Source organism: Myxine glutinosa, chromosome 4 (assembly GCF_964187855.1).
Source record: "Myxine glutinosa chromosome 4, kmMyxGlut1.1, whole genome shotgun sequence".
NCBI classification, from domain to species: Eukaryota; Metazoa; Chordata; class Myxini; order Myxiniformes; family Myxinidae; genus Myxine; species Myxine glutinosa.
Window position 1 is genome coordinate 162471291 of NC_136264.1, and position 14980 is coordinate 162486270.

Consider the following 14980-nt stretch of genomic DNA (forward strand, 5'->3'; position numbering starts at 1 on the left):
CTTGGCCTGCGGGTGGGAGGGGGGCACAATAACTCATTTTGGGGGGCATGGCCCACGAATGCCCCCCCCCCCCATGATGCCGACCCTGGACCAGACGCCACCAGGATTTGGAGAAGGGAGACAGGTTTGAGAGTTCAGTCTTGAGAGTAGAGAGATATTGTTTCCTGGCTCTCCTGAGGGTAGACACACACTTGTTCAGAGCTTTGTGAAAGGAACTAAGATTGCCTTCAGCTGGATTAGCCTTCCATGAGGCGAAGGCAAGCTGTTTCATGGCAACTGCCTCACCACTAGCTTTAGTGTACCATGGATGGGAGGAAGGGTATGACAACTGAAGACGAGATGGGATAAATCTGTGCATGAGAGAGAGCAGTTTACTTTGGAAGAATTTCCAGGAAGAGTTGATGTCAGAGGCAGTAAAGATGGGAGACCAGTCCAGATGTTTGATGGCTGCTTGAAGACCATGCCAGTCGGCCTGAGTGAAATGCCAGACTCGTCGACAATGAGGAGGCTCTCTGAGAATGGCCAGAGAGATGTCCACTTTAACAAGCAGCAGGGAAGTTAGTCATAACCAAGTCCAGAAGAGAAGATACTCAGTTGATTGAGATCCAGGTCGGGAAATTGACATATTGTGTCAGTCCCAGTGAGTCGCAGAAGTCCTTTGCTGAGGTGCCATGGCTGGTGTGAGAGGTACATGCATCAGTCTGCTCCCAACACCCAGCCAGCTGGCATGATGGCAGTTGAAGTCACCACATATGAGGAAGAGAGAGTTGGGATGAGTGGATAAAAGTTGGTCCATGTTGTCAGACAGGGAGAAATGGAGTCATCATTGTTTGGAGGATGGCACAGCACACATATGAACAAAAGGTGGGAACCGAGACGAAGCCGTAGCCAGAAGTACTCCTGGGGGTGGGGTGGAGAGATGGGAGTGCAGGGAGAGTGAGGAAGAGAGTTTTTGATAAAGATAGCAACCCCACCACCAGGATGAGGCTCAGGTCTATCATACCAGAGGAGGGAGTAACCAGGAAGAGATATTAAGAAATCAGAGACTGTTAAATCAGAGACGTGTGAAGGAGGAAAGTTTCTGTTACACAGATCAAGTCTGGATTGTCAGAAGCAACCTGAATGGAGAGATCAATCACGTTTGAGCGAAGGCCCTGGATGTTTGAGGTCCATACCGTAAAGGAAGAGGGAGGAGGAGCATCGGGTGCAGGACAGGGGAGGGGAGGGGTAGGGTAAGATGAAGGGTGAGAGGGGGAGGAAGAAAGAGCTGTTGAGAGTGTGTCAGATATTGCAGAAGAGTTAGGAGAAAGGGGAAGGATGAGGAGGTGTAAAGTATCTCGACAAACTGCGATCAATTGTCGTACGCGTTTATTCACTCTGCCGATCAAGGCCCGATTCACAGCAGCGCCATCCGAGCTCTGGCGTAGGGATACAACCCGGTCCTGGTGTAGGGATACAACGGTGAACATTTGCACTGCATACATGACATCCTCCCCTTTAAGTCCAAAATTACCAAGAGCAATACGTGCTAGATTTCCAGAATTGACATTTCAAAAGCAACATTTCCAAAACATGTGAAAATATGTGTGCAAACGGTTATGAGAATAATGAAAATACGTGAAAATAGAACATGTGTCAACGTGAAAAAAAAAACATCTTCAAAGATTCAACTGGTCGGGTGCTTTTCTCTCACGCATTGAGCGTCGCGGTGTACCAGTGGATACAGAGTCCGAGGTGATTCCTTTGGTCTCCACGAAGGCTGTAGCGTTTGCAGAGGTTTTCGGGGCATCCGAGCCGGCTGGAGCGGCCACGACGATCTCCGGCAGTGGCGGGTCGAACTGTTGTCCTGACTGTGACGATGCTACAGGCTCCATCGACTCACAGTGACGGTAGGTTATGTGGTCCTGATGTCGACGAATTTCGCGGCCGTCCTGCAGGCGAATCACACTGGACAGTGGACCTGGCTTCTCGATGATGTCTCCCGGTAGCCACGTCGCACCTGCACCAAAATTTCGGGCAAACACTGGATCTCCAATGTTGATACATCGACTGTTGGACGTCTTATCGTGCACCAACTTTTGATTAAGCTGGCTCTGATAAACATTTGATGATATGTCTGGTTTGAGATTGTCAAGTGTCGATCTCAAGTGTCGTTTCATCAATAACTCAGACGGAGCTGCACCGGTTGCTGATTGTGGCGTGATGCGGTATTTGAACAGGAGACGAGACAGCTTTGTTTCCAGGGTTCCCTCCTGAAGTTTCTGCAATCCGGATTTGATGATTCCCACGGATCGTTCGGCCAAGCCATTTGAAGCCTGGTGATGTGGGCTGACAAACTTATGTTTGATGCCGTTCTGACGTGTGAACTTGGCAAACTCGGTACTGGAAAAACACGAACCGTTATCACTCACGATCATCCTGGGCAGACCATGAGTGGCGAAACAGCGTCTGAGTCTTTCGATGACAATGGCTGATGTAGTAGCACGCGTCACATAGGCATCAATCCATTTTGTGTGCGCGTCCGTAATTATTAGAATCATGCTGCCATTAATAGGCCCGGCATAATCGAGATGTAGGCGATGCCACGGTTCGCTGGGCCATTCCCAGGGATGCAGTGGCGCTTTCGCAGGTGTATTCCGGGTGCTCTGGCAGGGGTAACAATGTCGAACATGATGTTCGATATCAGCATCAAGATTCGGCCACCACACATAGTTTCTGGCGAGTGACTTCATCTTCACAATCCCGGGGTGACAGTCATGGATTTCATCCATGACCCTGGAACGCAGATTTTTCGGGATCACGACACGACATCCCCAGAGTAGGCAACCATTTTCCACGCTGAGTTCGTTTTTACGTGCTTTAAAAGCCGCAAAATCTGGGTCACCCTCAGGTAGCAAATGCCATCCAAGCTGTACAGCCTGGACAGTTCTGGACAGAACGGGGTCTCGTCGAGTATGAGTGCGGATCTGGCCGGAATCAACAGCACAATCTTCCAGATGATCCATCAGTGCGATAATGGATCCTGGTGTAGGCGAATCATCAACGGATTCTGGAAGGGGTAACCGACTCATGGCATCTGCATTTGTGATAGACGAACCGGGCTTATAACATATGGTGTAGTCATAAGCAGCGAGAAACAGGGACCAGCAGATGATCCTGGGCGGTAGTGTGTCAGATGTCGCCTTAGTTGGACCAAACAGACTGATCAGCGGCTTGTGATCAGTGTGAATCGTGAAATGATGTCCAAGAAGGTACTGGCGAAATTTGCCGACGCCGAAAACGATTCCCAATCCTTCCTTGTCAAGTTGGGAATAGTTTTTCTCTGCCGGGGACAACGTTCTGGATGCAAATGCAACCGGTCTTTCCGTACCATCAGGCATCACGTGCGATAATACACTCCCCACTCCATACCGACAGGCATCGCATGTCAGCACAAGATCCTTCTCTGGATCAAAATGAACGAGAACATTGGACGATTTGAGCAGATCCTTAGAGGTCTGGAATGCTGATTGTTCAGTAGACCCCCAGCTCCAGGAGACTCCTTTCCTCAAAAGCCGATAAAGGGGGCCCAAAACGTCGGTCACATTTGGGATGTAACGACCATAGAACTGAAGCAAACCGAGGTATGACTTCAATTCGGTCACATCTCGTGGAGAAGGAGCATCCTTGATAGCTCGGACTTTCTCATCTGTCGGGTGTAGACCCTCGGCATCAATCGTATGACCCAGGTACGTGACTGATGGCACCATAAACTTGCACTTGTCTCGACGCAAACGTAGGCCGGAGTCCGAAATCTTCTTCAGAACTCTCTCCAGGTTCTGTAGATGTTCCGCGTCCGTATGACCAGTAACCAGAATATCATCCTGGTAACAAACGACGTTGCGTTCGGCGGCAAACAAACTGTCCATGACACGCTGATAAATTCCAGGTGCAGATTTCACTCCAAAACTAAGTCGGTGGTACCTATACAACCCACGATGCGTGTTGATGGTAAGATACTGTTTCGAATTCTCGTCCAAGCAGAGCTGTAGATAGGCGGATTTGAGATCGAGTTTCGTAAAAGTCTTGCCTCCCGTGAGACGAGCATAGAGGTCTTCGATCCTCGGGATTGGATATTTATCCAATGAAGAACACCTGTTCACGGTCATTTTATAATCTCCACATATGCGGATGGACTGGTCCGATTTTATGACCGGAACGATGGGCGCCGCCCATTCGGCATACTGGATTTGCTCGATGATCCCCAGATTTTCAAGATGATCCAGTTCCTTGTCAATCCGCTCACGCAGGGCGAAAGGGACTGGGCGAGCCCTGCAAAATATAGGATTGGCATCCCGGTCAACCCTGAGTTTAGCCGTATGTCCTTTCAAGGTTCCAAGCTCATCCTTGAAGACATCCGGGTACGTATCCAGCACATTTTTGAGTGTGTATGCTGCGGTAGGAGAAACGTTGGCTGCCCGGAGTTGATGAATGCTTTCCCACTTCAGTCGAATTATGCTCAACCAGTTCCTGCCGAGTAAGGAAGGGCCCTTTCCAGGAATGACGATCAGGGGTAGGTGAAACTCACGGTTATCGTAGCCCACCGTGACATCACATGTACCGCAGGGAACAATCTTCTCACCTGTATAGGTGGAGAGTCCATAGGTAGTAGGTTTCAGATGGGGTCCGTCAGCATCACTCCACAGGTTTGTGAAAACAGCATGGCTGATGAGCGAGACGGCCGCACCAGTGTCGACCTCCATTTGCAATGGTCGATTGTTGACGACAACATTGGCAAGAAGAGGGTCCCGCCTATGGTGAGAATCAATATGAAGCAGGTCATACGATTCTGAGTTGGCGGAAACAGAGCTCACCTGGTCAAGCTCGGGTTCCTCCGAACCGATAAACTGATGAATCTTGTCAGCAGCTTTTCCTTTTCCCGATTTGCGAGTGATGCAAGCTGGAGCAATATTGCCAGTTTTCGAACAGAAATGGCAGGTGGCATCTTTGAACCGACACGTCTCCGGAGGGTGCTTTCCGTTGCACCGAAAACAGTTGTTGTGGGTTTGAGACTGCACTGGCTTCTGACGAGGAGCCTTGTTCCAACGTTGTGGCTGAACATGATCCAACCGATTCACAGCAGGGCTGGTACCAGATGAGCGAGTGGCACCGATGCTTGTAGCGTTGCGTTCAGCACTTTCCATGGAAATGGCGGTGTCTCTGGCATTTTGGAACGTCAGTCTTCTCTCAGCAAGCAGGCGTCTACGAGTGCGGTCATCGGACATGCCAACCACCAGCAAATCACGAAGCATGTCATCGATCGTGTCCCCAAACTCACACAGATGTGACAGTTTTTTGAGGTGTGCAATGAAGTCTGCGATCGACTGACCTTGCTGCTGTCTGCACATGTAAAAATTAAACCGACACAGGATGCAATGTTCCTTCAAAGCGGCCTTGAGCTCTGCATATGTGAGCTCCTGGATTGTCCGAGGCCGAATCAGGTTTTTAACGAGTGTGAACGTCTCACCTCCGCAAACGGACAGGAAGACGGCCTTCATCCCACCTTCGTCGCCATGTAAAGTATCTCGACAAACTGCGATCAATTGTCGTACGCGTTTATTCACTCTGCCGATCAAGGCCCGATTCACAGCAGCGCCATCCGAGCTCTGGCGTAGGGATACAACCCGGTCCCGGTGTAGGGATACAACGGTGAACATTTGCACTGCATACATGACAGGAGGACAAAAGGTTTGATGGTGATGGGATGAGGCACAGTGAGGCATTTTTTGAGGGGGGGGCAGAGAATGCCAGAGTGAGGGGGGGGCAGAGCAAAGTAGAAGGTTGGAGGAGGTGGAGGTATGAGATGGAAGGGAGAGGAAGTGGGGAAGAAGCAGCTTTGAGGGGGAGGGGGAGAATTGAGAAAGATGGTAAGGGGGGAGATTTGAAGGGGAGGGGTGGGATGGGATTTTGAAGGGGAGTGGTTAGGGGGGAGTTTTGAATGGGAGGGGTGAGGGGAGTTTTGAAGGGAGGAGTGAGGAGGGAGTATTGAAGGGGAGGGGTCAAGGGGGAGTTTTGAAGGGGAGGGGTGAGGGGGGAGATTTGAAGGGGAGGGGGGAGATTTGGAGGGGAGGAGCGAGGGGGGGAGTTTAGGAGAGGAGGAGCGAGGAGGGAGTTTAGGAGGGGAGGGGGGAGAATTTAAAGGGAGGGGTGATTGTGGAGTTTTGGATGGGATGGGTGAGGGGGGAGTTTAGGAGGGGAGGGGCGAGGGGGGAGAATTTAAAGGGAGGGGTGATTGTGGATTTTTGGATGGGATGGGTGAGGGGGGAGTTTAGGAAGGGAGGGGTGAGGGGGGGAGTTTAGAAAGTGGACGATTAATAACAAAAGAACATTTATTACAAACTGGGTTTATTGTGATTTTCAAGTCAGATATCCGTTTGAAAATGATAGAGAAGGGGTGGAATGAAAGTGAGTTTAGAGAATGTAGAAAGGAAGAATTGTAAGAGATTGAAAATTTTTTTGAAATGGAATGAATTGAACAGGAAATTTAAAAAAAGGCTTTTAAATCGGAAGAAAAACAGCGTGTTGAAATAAACCACTGACTAAAACACTGCAGGGGAAAGTTTAAGCATATTTAAATAATATTTAAACAAAACCGTGAAAAACAATCTGGGAAAAGTCCCTGAAGTGAGGGAGTGGATCTGAGAAAGAAGGAGAAAGTGTTGAATGAGTATGGTGGAAACTAGAATTTGAAAGGTTAGTACCGGCTGGAGATGGAAGGAAGAGGTGGAAGAAAATGGGGCGGGTTGAGACGACAGCACACGTGGGCGTGGCCCGCGAGGAGAGAAGGAAATAATAAATAAATAAATTGTTATTTTTTTTTTTGTATTTAAAACGTTATACAAAGACTAAGATGTTTGGGGGAGAAATAAAAAGCAATACATCTAAGGAAATAACTTATCTTCAGAAAACACCGACGGGGAGGGGGGGAGGGAAGCCTCAAGGTACCAGGCCGCGCACACGGTGCGAACAGAAAACGCTTAATTACACACAAGTTTGCACGAATTACAAACCAAGACCTAACTAGAAACACACAGTAACACATACACAATAAAATAACGAGTGGAAATTTGACAAGGACAAAAAATGGGAAAATACTTCAACTTTGATGATGTGGAGAGCTAGAAGGACACTTCTTCCCCAGAGGAACCGGAAGTGGAAGGACCTCCACCTCCACCTCCTCCAAGGTGGTTTACATTTTGTATCCACTGATAGGCCAGATCTGGATTCGGACTTGAATCAAAATATAACCAGCTTGGTCCTGTTGCTGAGCCAACTCATCACCAAGTTTTGTCATAATCAGTCCACAACTTTTTGATATATCTTGCTGTATATCGTCTTTGGCCCTATCACTCAATGGTGAAGAATCACTTAGAAAATTCACATATCCGGTTCCATTTTGTTTATGTTTTTTTTTTTGTTTGTTTGTTTTTTGTATACAAGATCGAGGCTCGTGAAAGAGCGAACATTAATCACACAGAAAGACAAACCGACACATAAAACATATAACATCGGGAGCGGTAGACAAGATGGGGAGAGAGGGGGAAGGACACAAACACAACATATTCAGATCTTCACCAAAATCGAATCGATTCCTCCTTGTCACACACTCAACTTGTCCACCAGGTTTCGTCTGAATCCTTCCATAACTTTTTGAGATATCTTTCCATATATAGGTTGTAGCCCTATCTCTCAATGGCTAAGAATCACTGAAAAAAAATTCTCTGATCCGGATCCAGATTCGAATCTTCACCAAATTCTAATCAATTTCTGCTCATCATGTACCCAACCTCTCCGCCAAATTCCGCCCACAACTTTTTCAGATATCTTGTTCGCAGACAGACAAACAGACAGGGGTGAAAACAACTTCTATCCACCTCCGGTGGCAGAGGGAAAGATTACATGGATATTATGCAAAAAAGAGTCGTAAGATGTTGAAATGACTTGGACATGGTGAGCGAGAAACAAATATGAATCAAGTACACATGTGAAGTTGCGTTCCCGAGACAATGCGAATACAGAGGCGTTACCAAGTGAAAGAAAGAAAAGAGAGTGGGAATCAGAGAAAGGACGATGACCTTATCCATGATCAGTTTCAAATGGTGGTTTGACGTCAAAGCAGATATTTCGCGAGACATTTGCTGATTGTAGGCGGAATTTTCCGAGATATCAAGGGTAGAGAGATAGAGGTGGTATTAGCATACAAGTGATAAGAAAAACCTTGGAGGTGGATGAGGTCACCGAGATAGTTGGTATAGACGGAAAAGAGCAAAGGCCTAAGAACAGAATCTTAGGCGATACAGGGTATGGTGGCGCAGATTACGATAAGATAGGGGTACAGTACAGATTGACGTGAGGTGTTGTTGACTGTGACAATGAAGAAACAGTACTAGAGATAGGAAGAATACCAGGAAATACAAAACAAGTTCTGGAAGCCTAAGCCATGAAATGCACAAATTACAAGGGGGTGGGGGCAACCCATGGCATATAGACTAGCAATGCTGAGTTTTGTCCATGAGGAAATGATTGGTAACCTGTTTTGAGAGCAATTTTGATGAAGTGCGATAGGATGGAAGCCTGACCGCAAGGGATGAATCAGAGAGCTATCAGTAAGGAAGAAGAGGTGTGCATGCAGACGAGCCATTTTAATTTTTAGAAGTGGAAATAAGGCTTTTTGAGAAAAAGTAGTAGCTTTTTCTTTTTCTGTGCATGATCGATGCTTGTGGAAGAGCTAGGATGAGACCTCCTGAAACCCTTCACCAGAGGGATTGTGATATCAACCCCCTGAGAACACACTCCAGAGAACCTTTAGTATGCATGCTAACCTTTGGTCATGATCGGATGAGCCCCACTTCAGAAAGAAACCCCTCCTTCACACGCCTTAACCTTTTCACATTTTATTGTGTTACAGCCTGAATTAAAAATGGATTAAATTGATATTTGTTTTGTCACTGACCTACACATAATACCCCAGAATGTCAAAGTGGATTTTTTTCTTTTGAGAATTTTTTACAAATTAATAAAAAATTAAAAGTTTAAATGTCTTGAGTCAATAGGTATTCAACCCTTTACTATGACACTACAAATTCAGCTCAGGTGCATGCAATTTCCTCTGATCATCCTTGAGATGTCTCTACAAGTTGACTGGAGTCCACCTGTAGCCAATTCAATTGATTGGACATGATTAAGAAAGAAACACACCTTTCCATATGAGGTCCCACATTTGGCAGTGCATGTCAGAGCAGAAACTCTAACATGAAATTCAAGGAACTGTCCGCAAACTCCAGGATATAATTATGAGGAAATATAAGCAGTAGGCATGTTTTTGCTTGACAATAACCCGGATTTATTTTTTACGGAAGCAATTGAGGGCACTGTCAATTGCCTATACACCGCCCAAATAAAGATACGTGTCAGAAGAACATGTTGCATGCTTGGAACAAGATCGCCCGTGGGGCGGGTACTCTGCTATTAATATATAAAAGTCTGTCTGGTTTTCTATCTCCTCTCTACCCGCTTCAGCATCGTTAACAAACTTTGTTATCATAATTAACAATAGTTTACAGTTCATGACGTCATAACCTTAAGTCCAACCACCACAGGATTGTTATCGTTGTTCTATGGCCCTTCCAAACATTTTAACCATCCTTGATGGGTACTAGGGCATGCCCGTACTATATATATATCTAAAATTATATCCCCCCCCTCTATTTACATGGAATGGTTTGGTCCATTCGCAAAGCCAAAGGCAAAGCGAACGGCTTGCGAGTACGGTGACAATCCCCCCCCTCTATTTACATCAAATGGTTTGGTCCATTCGCAACGACCACAGAACCCCCCCCTCTATTTACATGAAATGGTTTGGTCCATTCGCAACGCCAAAGCGAACGGCGAACGGCTAAATCGCCATAGCTCGGTAACTACTTGTCCGATTAATTTCAAACCTTGAAAAGGCACATCCTCGGGTCCCCAGCAATATACCTGGCAAGTTTAAAGTATATCGGACCCGTGGTTGTCGAGAAACAGCGGTCACAGACAAACATACAAACAAACATACACACAGAGATTAGTGGAATTATAGATAGACTAGGGCATGCCCGTACTATATATATATCTAAAAGTATATCCCCCCCCTCTATTTACATGCAATGGTTTGGTCCAAAGCGAACGGCTTGCGAGTACGGTGACAATCCCCCCCCTCTATTTACATGAAATGGTTTGGTCCAAAGCGAACGGCTTGCGAGTACGGTGACAATCCCCCCCCTCTATTTACATGAAATGGTTTGGTCCAAAGCGAACGGCTTGCGAGTACGGTGACAATCCCCCCCCCCCCCCCCCCCCTCTATTTACATGAAATGGTTTGGTCCAAAGCTAACGGCTTGGCGCTTGCGGAGTTTGGTAAAGAAATCGCCATCGCGTGCACAAATGCGCAGTAAAGCGAATGAATCGCAAATTAGTTTTAATTAGTTTTAAAACATAGTTTAACGCCCGAGCGAGTTTAACGCAATCGCAAATCGCATCGCAAAGCGAAAGAATCGCAAATTAGTTTTAATTAGTTTTAAAACATAGTTTAACGCCAACATAGCGCCAACATAGTTTGCCGACGGGAAATAAATGAATACGCTCTCAAATGTGCCATCCGAGGCAGAGTCTGTTCGCCACGTTCGGCACACGTGATAGCTCGCTGCTCTCTGATTGGTTGAATCGTTTTTTGGACATAGCTCGGTAACTACTTCTGCGATTAATTTAAAACCTTGAAAAGGCACATCCTCGGGTCCCCAGCAATATACCTGGCAAGTTTCAAGTATATCGGACCGGTAGTTGTCGAGAAACAGCGGTCACAGACAAACATACAAACATACAAACAAACATACACACAGAGATTAGTGGAATTATAGATAGATATCCGCTTGTGGTAAATTATGAGTTTGATTAATCTCTTTGTTCACACACTGTGTTACTTAAAGAGTTTTGCTACCATCTACTTCAAATCCCACAGAATCATTGACTTTCTGGATTAAAATAAAAATCAGTTTTCTTTACTTTAAGCATGAACCACCTTGTCATTTCTGAACATTTTCTACACTAGATGAAATGCCATTGTAAACATAATGAATGTTCTCCGTCCATGCAGTGCACTTCCAGTCCTGCACAGAACATGTCCAGTGTTTCCACATCAATAGCGATGAATAGATATAAGTAGGAATGGAATGTAGAGTGGAATAATTGGAACAGACTTTGGATACCCCAAAATAAATTATATATATATATATATATATATATATATATATATATATGTATATATATATATATATATGTATATATATATATATATATATATATATATATATATATATATATATATATATATATATATATATGTATATCGAAAATAACAATAGAGTAAAGAAAATTTTACAATCAACGGTAATCATCTTTTCTCTCTCGAAATATATATCGAAGCTCATGGAAGAGGAAGGTGACTGAGGATATGAACTGACAGAAGGACAGCGAAGAAACTCATGAACGCAATAAATAAGGAGAGGAAGGAAGGAAGGATCAACACTGATACCTGCAAGTAAGAGTGTTCGATTAGGAAAGGTGAATGGGTGTAAAGATTTCGATCATCACAAGTGGTCACTAAAAGTCTTATTCAGCTAATTGATATAGCCTAGCGCATTATACAGGAATATCGTTTGAGTTCATTGTAAGAATACAATTGTGAATATCAGTGTGTGTGTACATGTCTCCCTGGAAGATTCCACGCCGTATCTTCACATCTGGTATTTCGATATTACCTTCAATGCTGTAATATCAATGTGGTATTCCAGAGCTCCATTGCTTTCTCAATCCGTTTGATTATTTAGGGATTGATTTTGTACATTTGCATGCATTTTATCATCCACGAATGTGGGACACTGTCAAAAACTTTCTTATATTCTATCCAGGCGGTGGACAATTTAGTTCTTTACATTTTGCAATTTTCAAGTATGGCCTTGTTTAGTAGTAGGTGGTCAATTGTTCTATAACCACCTCTCTTACATCCCTTTTGTTCTGCTTCTAATCCTGCTTGCTGTGTTAGATACATCATTTTATATACATCATGATACATCATGTATACATCATGTTAGATACATCATTTCTGTGATGATTCCTGTCTGCAGTTTGTATGTAGTTGGTATTCATGTTATTGGCCAGTATTTGTGGGGAAGTTGGATTTCCTAAGGTTCTGGGTGAGAAAGGTGTTCCCTTATACGAGCCACTCATCTACTGCCTTTTCCTCTTGGAGCGTGTGTGTGTGTGTGTGTGTGTGTGTGTGTGTGTGTGTGTGTGCGTGCGTGCGTGTGCGTGTGTTCATATGAAGCAATGAACACATTATTTTATTATTTTCATTTAATAAATCCCTCAACCTCAATCTATTGATATGAAACAATGACTCAGTGTGAGATTTACAGACAACTTCCAGAAGCTTAAGCAGTTACTAATATGATATGTGCACATGCCTCCCTGATCCCAGGTGAAAATATGGTTCCAGAATCGAAGAGCTAAAGAGAGAAAGGTCAACAAGAAATTGCAGCAACAGGGAACCATGTCTGCGACTTCTCCTCCTGCCATCACTTCAGGTCTCACTCCTTTAAACAACGGTGTGAACATTGTTAATTCCAGCAGCAATGTTCTTGTGTGAATGCAAGAACCTTCTCAACAACACCAATTTGGACTTTCCCTGCTGAAAAGGTCTTTGCAACACGATATCAACCAAACCAAATGCAACAAGCCAAACCAAATGTGTAACAAGGATTTATTTTCCTGTTCAAGTTGAACCTACACAAGGTGCATTGAAAAGTGCTGATTCCTTGTTGCTAATCCAATCCTCTCATTAGGCCTACAAGAGTTTTACACTCATCACCAGATGCTTCTTTTTATTCTGCAATTGGCTTTGCTATGTGTATATACATACAAGATTATTGTAAATATTTTCATCAGGTAATGAAATGAACGTCTATAACTATATTTTGTACATAAAAACATTGGAAGGTTACTAGTGTTTATCATGTTTATCTTGAAAGAATTGTATTATTCTAAACTAGCAACGGTACCCGCCCTACGGGCGAGGCTTCAATTGGGAGGCCCAAATGAAAAGGCAAAATATCAGAAATTGAAGGCGTTTTTATTTTAAACGATTTATATAAACATCCGTTAAATCATATCACACGCAAATCATCAAAATCTAAACAGTATTTGTAGAATTTCAATAAAAGCCACATCACTGTCCATATCGGTAAATATTATTCCATCCTGTTTGGAAAAACTGGAAAATTGGAAAAAGTGTAAAAAATTTAAATTGGAAAAATTAGGGGAAAAAATGGAAAAACAATAGGCCTATAGCCTATTTTACTCCAGGATTACCCACCCAAAATTTCGTTGCGATCGGTTCAGCCGTTTCTGCGGTACTTGGGAATGGACGGATGGACAGACAGACGGACAGACATTTGGTGAATTATAGTAAGATTACTGATCGATGATCTAGCTTTGACACGAACAACTAGAATGGCACTCAGAGAGCACACACCTCCACCAGGCTGAACAGTTCACGTTTTGTATTCCACTGATAGGCCGGATCTGGATTTGAACCTGAACCAAAATGCAATCGGCTTGTTCTTGTCGCCCAACCAACTCATCCACCAAGTTTTGTTATAACTGGTCCACAACTTTTTGAGATATCATGCGATATATCCTTTTTTTGCACTATCTCTCAATGGTGGCGAATCCCTTAAAAATTCTCAGATCTAGATCGAGATCTTCACCAAAGTAAACTCTTCCTTGTCGCACACACACAACCTGTTCACCAAATTTTGGCTGAATCCGTTCACACCTTTTTTGAAATATCCTGCTCACAGATAGACAAACAGATAAACAGGGGTGAAAACACAACTTCGGTGGCAGACTTAATAAATATATAATAAAATTGTTTCTTGCATATAATGATGGATTTCAGAAAATGTAAAAAGATTGAGAATATAACTGTCATATAAATGTACAGTATTTAAAGGATTATTTGCTATTTCTGGTAAGAATTATAAAACATGCAATAAATTATTTCTGCATACTAAATACACCGAATGAATGATTAATTAATGCTGCATGAAATATATACACTGCATCATTTACATCTATACAGATTACATGATGTTGGATATCTACATAGTCATCTATCTATCTATCTATCATTTGTGCAAATTCTGACAATATTCATTATAGACCAAACCTGAAATTGAAATAAAAGTTTTTTTTTTGTATAAAGTGTGAATTCATGTTTTTTTCACTTTGTGGCAATATGTGAGTGGCAATGTCGACCTGTACTGGATAGCAAATGCTAAACATAGATATGTCTCAAAAGCCTCGATCAAACCTAAAATCAGTGCTGAACCGTGGGGCAGCTTCTCCGATTGTTCACACCTACAACATGCCGTCAAAGTGGAGGAGTGAGTGGTGGACGAGACAGGATACGCCTGCATTATTAATGTTAACTCACATTTTTGGTGGAGAGGTTGAACGAATAACTTACCTTGTGGCTTCATGTCGATTTCCTATGGAATCCAAATGGTCGAAACATGTGTTTCTACTATTTGGAAGATGCTCCCAGTTTTAGGATATTTTTATGCCTCCGGCGACTAAGTCGCTGGAGGCATTATGTTTTCGGGTTGTCCGTCCGTACGGGCTAAACCTCGTTCTTCTCAGCAACCATATGTCCGATTGAGACGAAATTTTCAGGGTAGGAGCGACACCCATGCAGAATGTTTTTATGATAATTGTGACGTAATAAGTCACGTGGTATGGCGGCCATCTTGGATTAAAAGCAAATAATAAAAAACGTATTTCTCTGTAACCACTGAATTGAAAAATTAGAAACTTGGCACATTGTCAAGCACTCCCAATGGGGAAC

The 14980-nt window shown here is 43.9% G+C and overlaps 1 protein-coding gene across 1 annotated transcript in view; it reads left to right on the forward strand.

Moving 5' to 3' along the window:
* LOC137412233 (homeobox protein CDX-1-like) overlaps window positions 1–14340 on the forward strand; it is a 45694-nt gene extending 31354 nt beyond the window's left edge. Inside the window, exon 3 of the mRNA XM_068097485.2 lies at window positions 12554–14340. Coding sequence (XP_067953586.1) covers window positions 12554–12721 — 168 coding nt within the window. The 3' untranslated portion in view covers window positions 12722–14340. The remainder of the gene's footprint in view (window positions 1–12553) is intronic.
* Window positions 14341–14980: the final 640 nt, after the last annotated feature.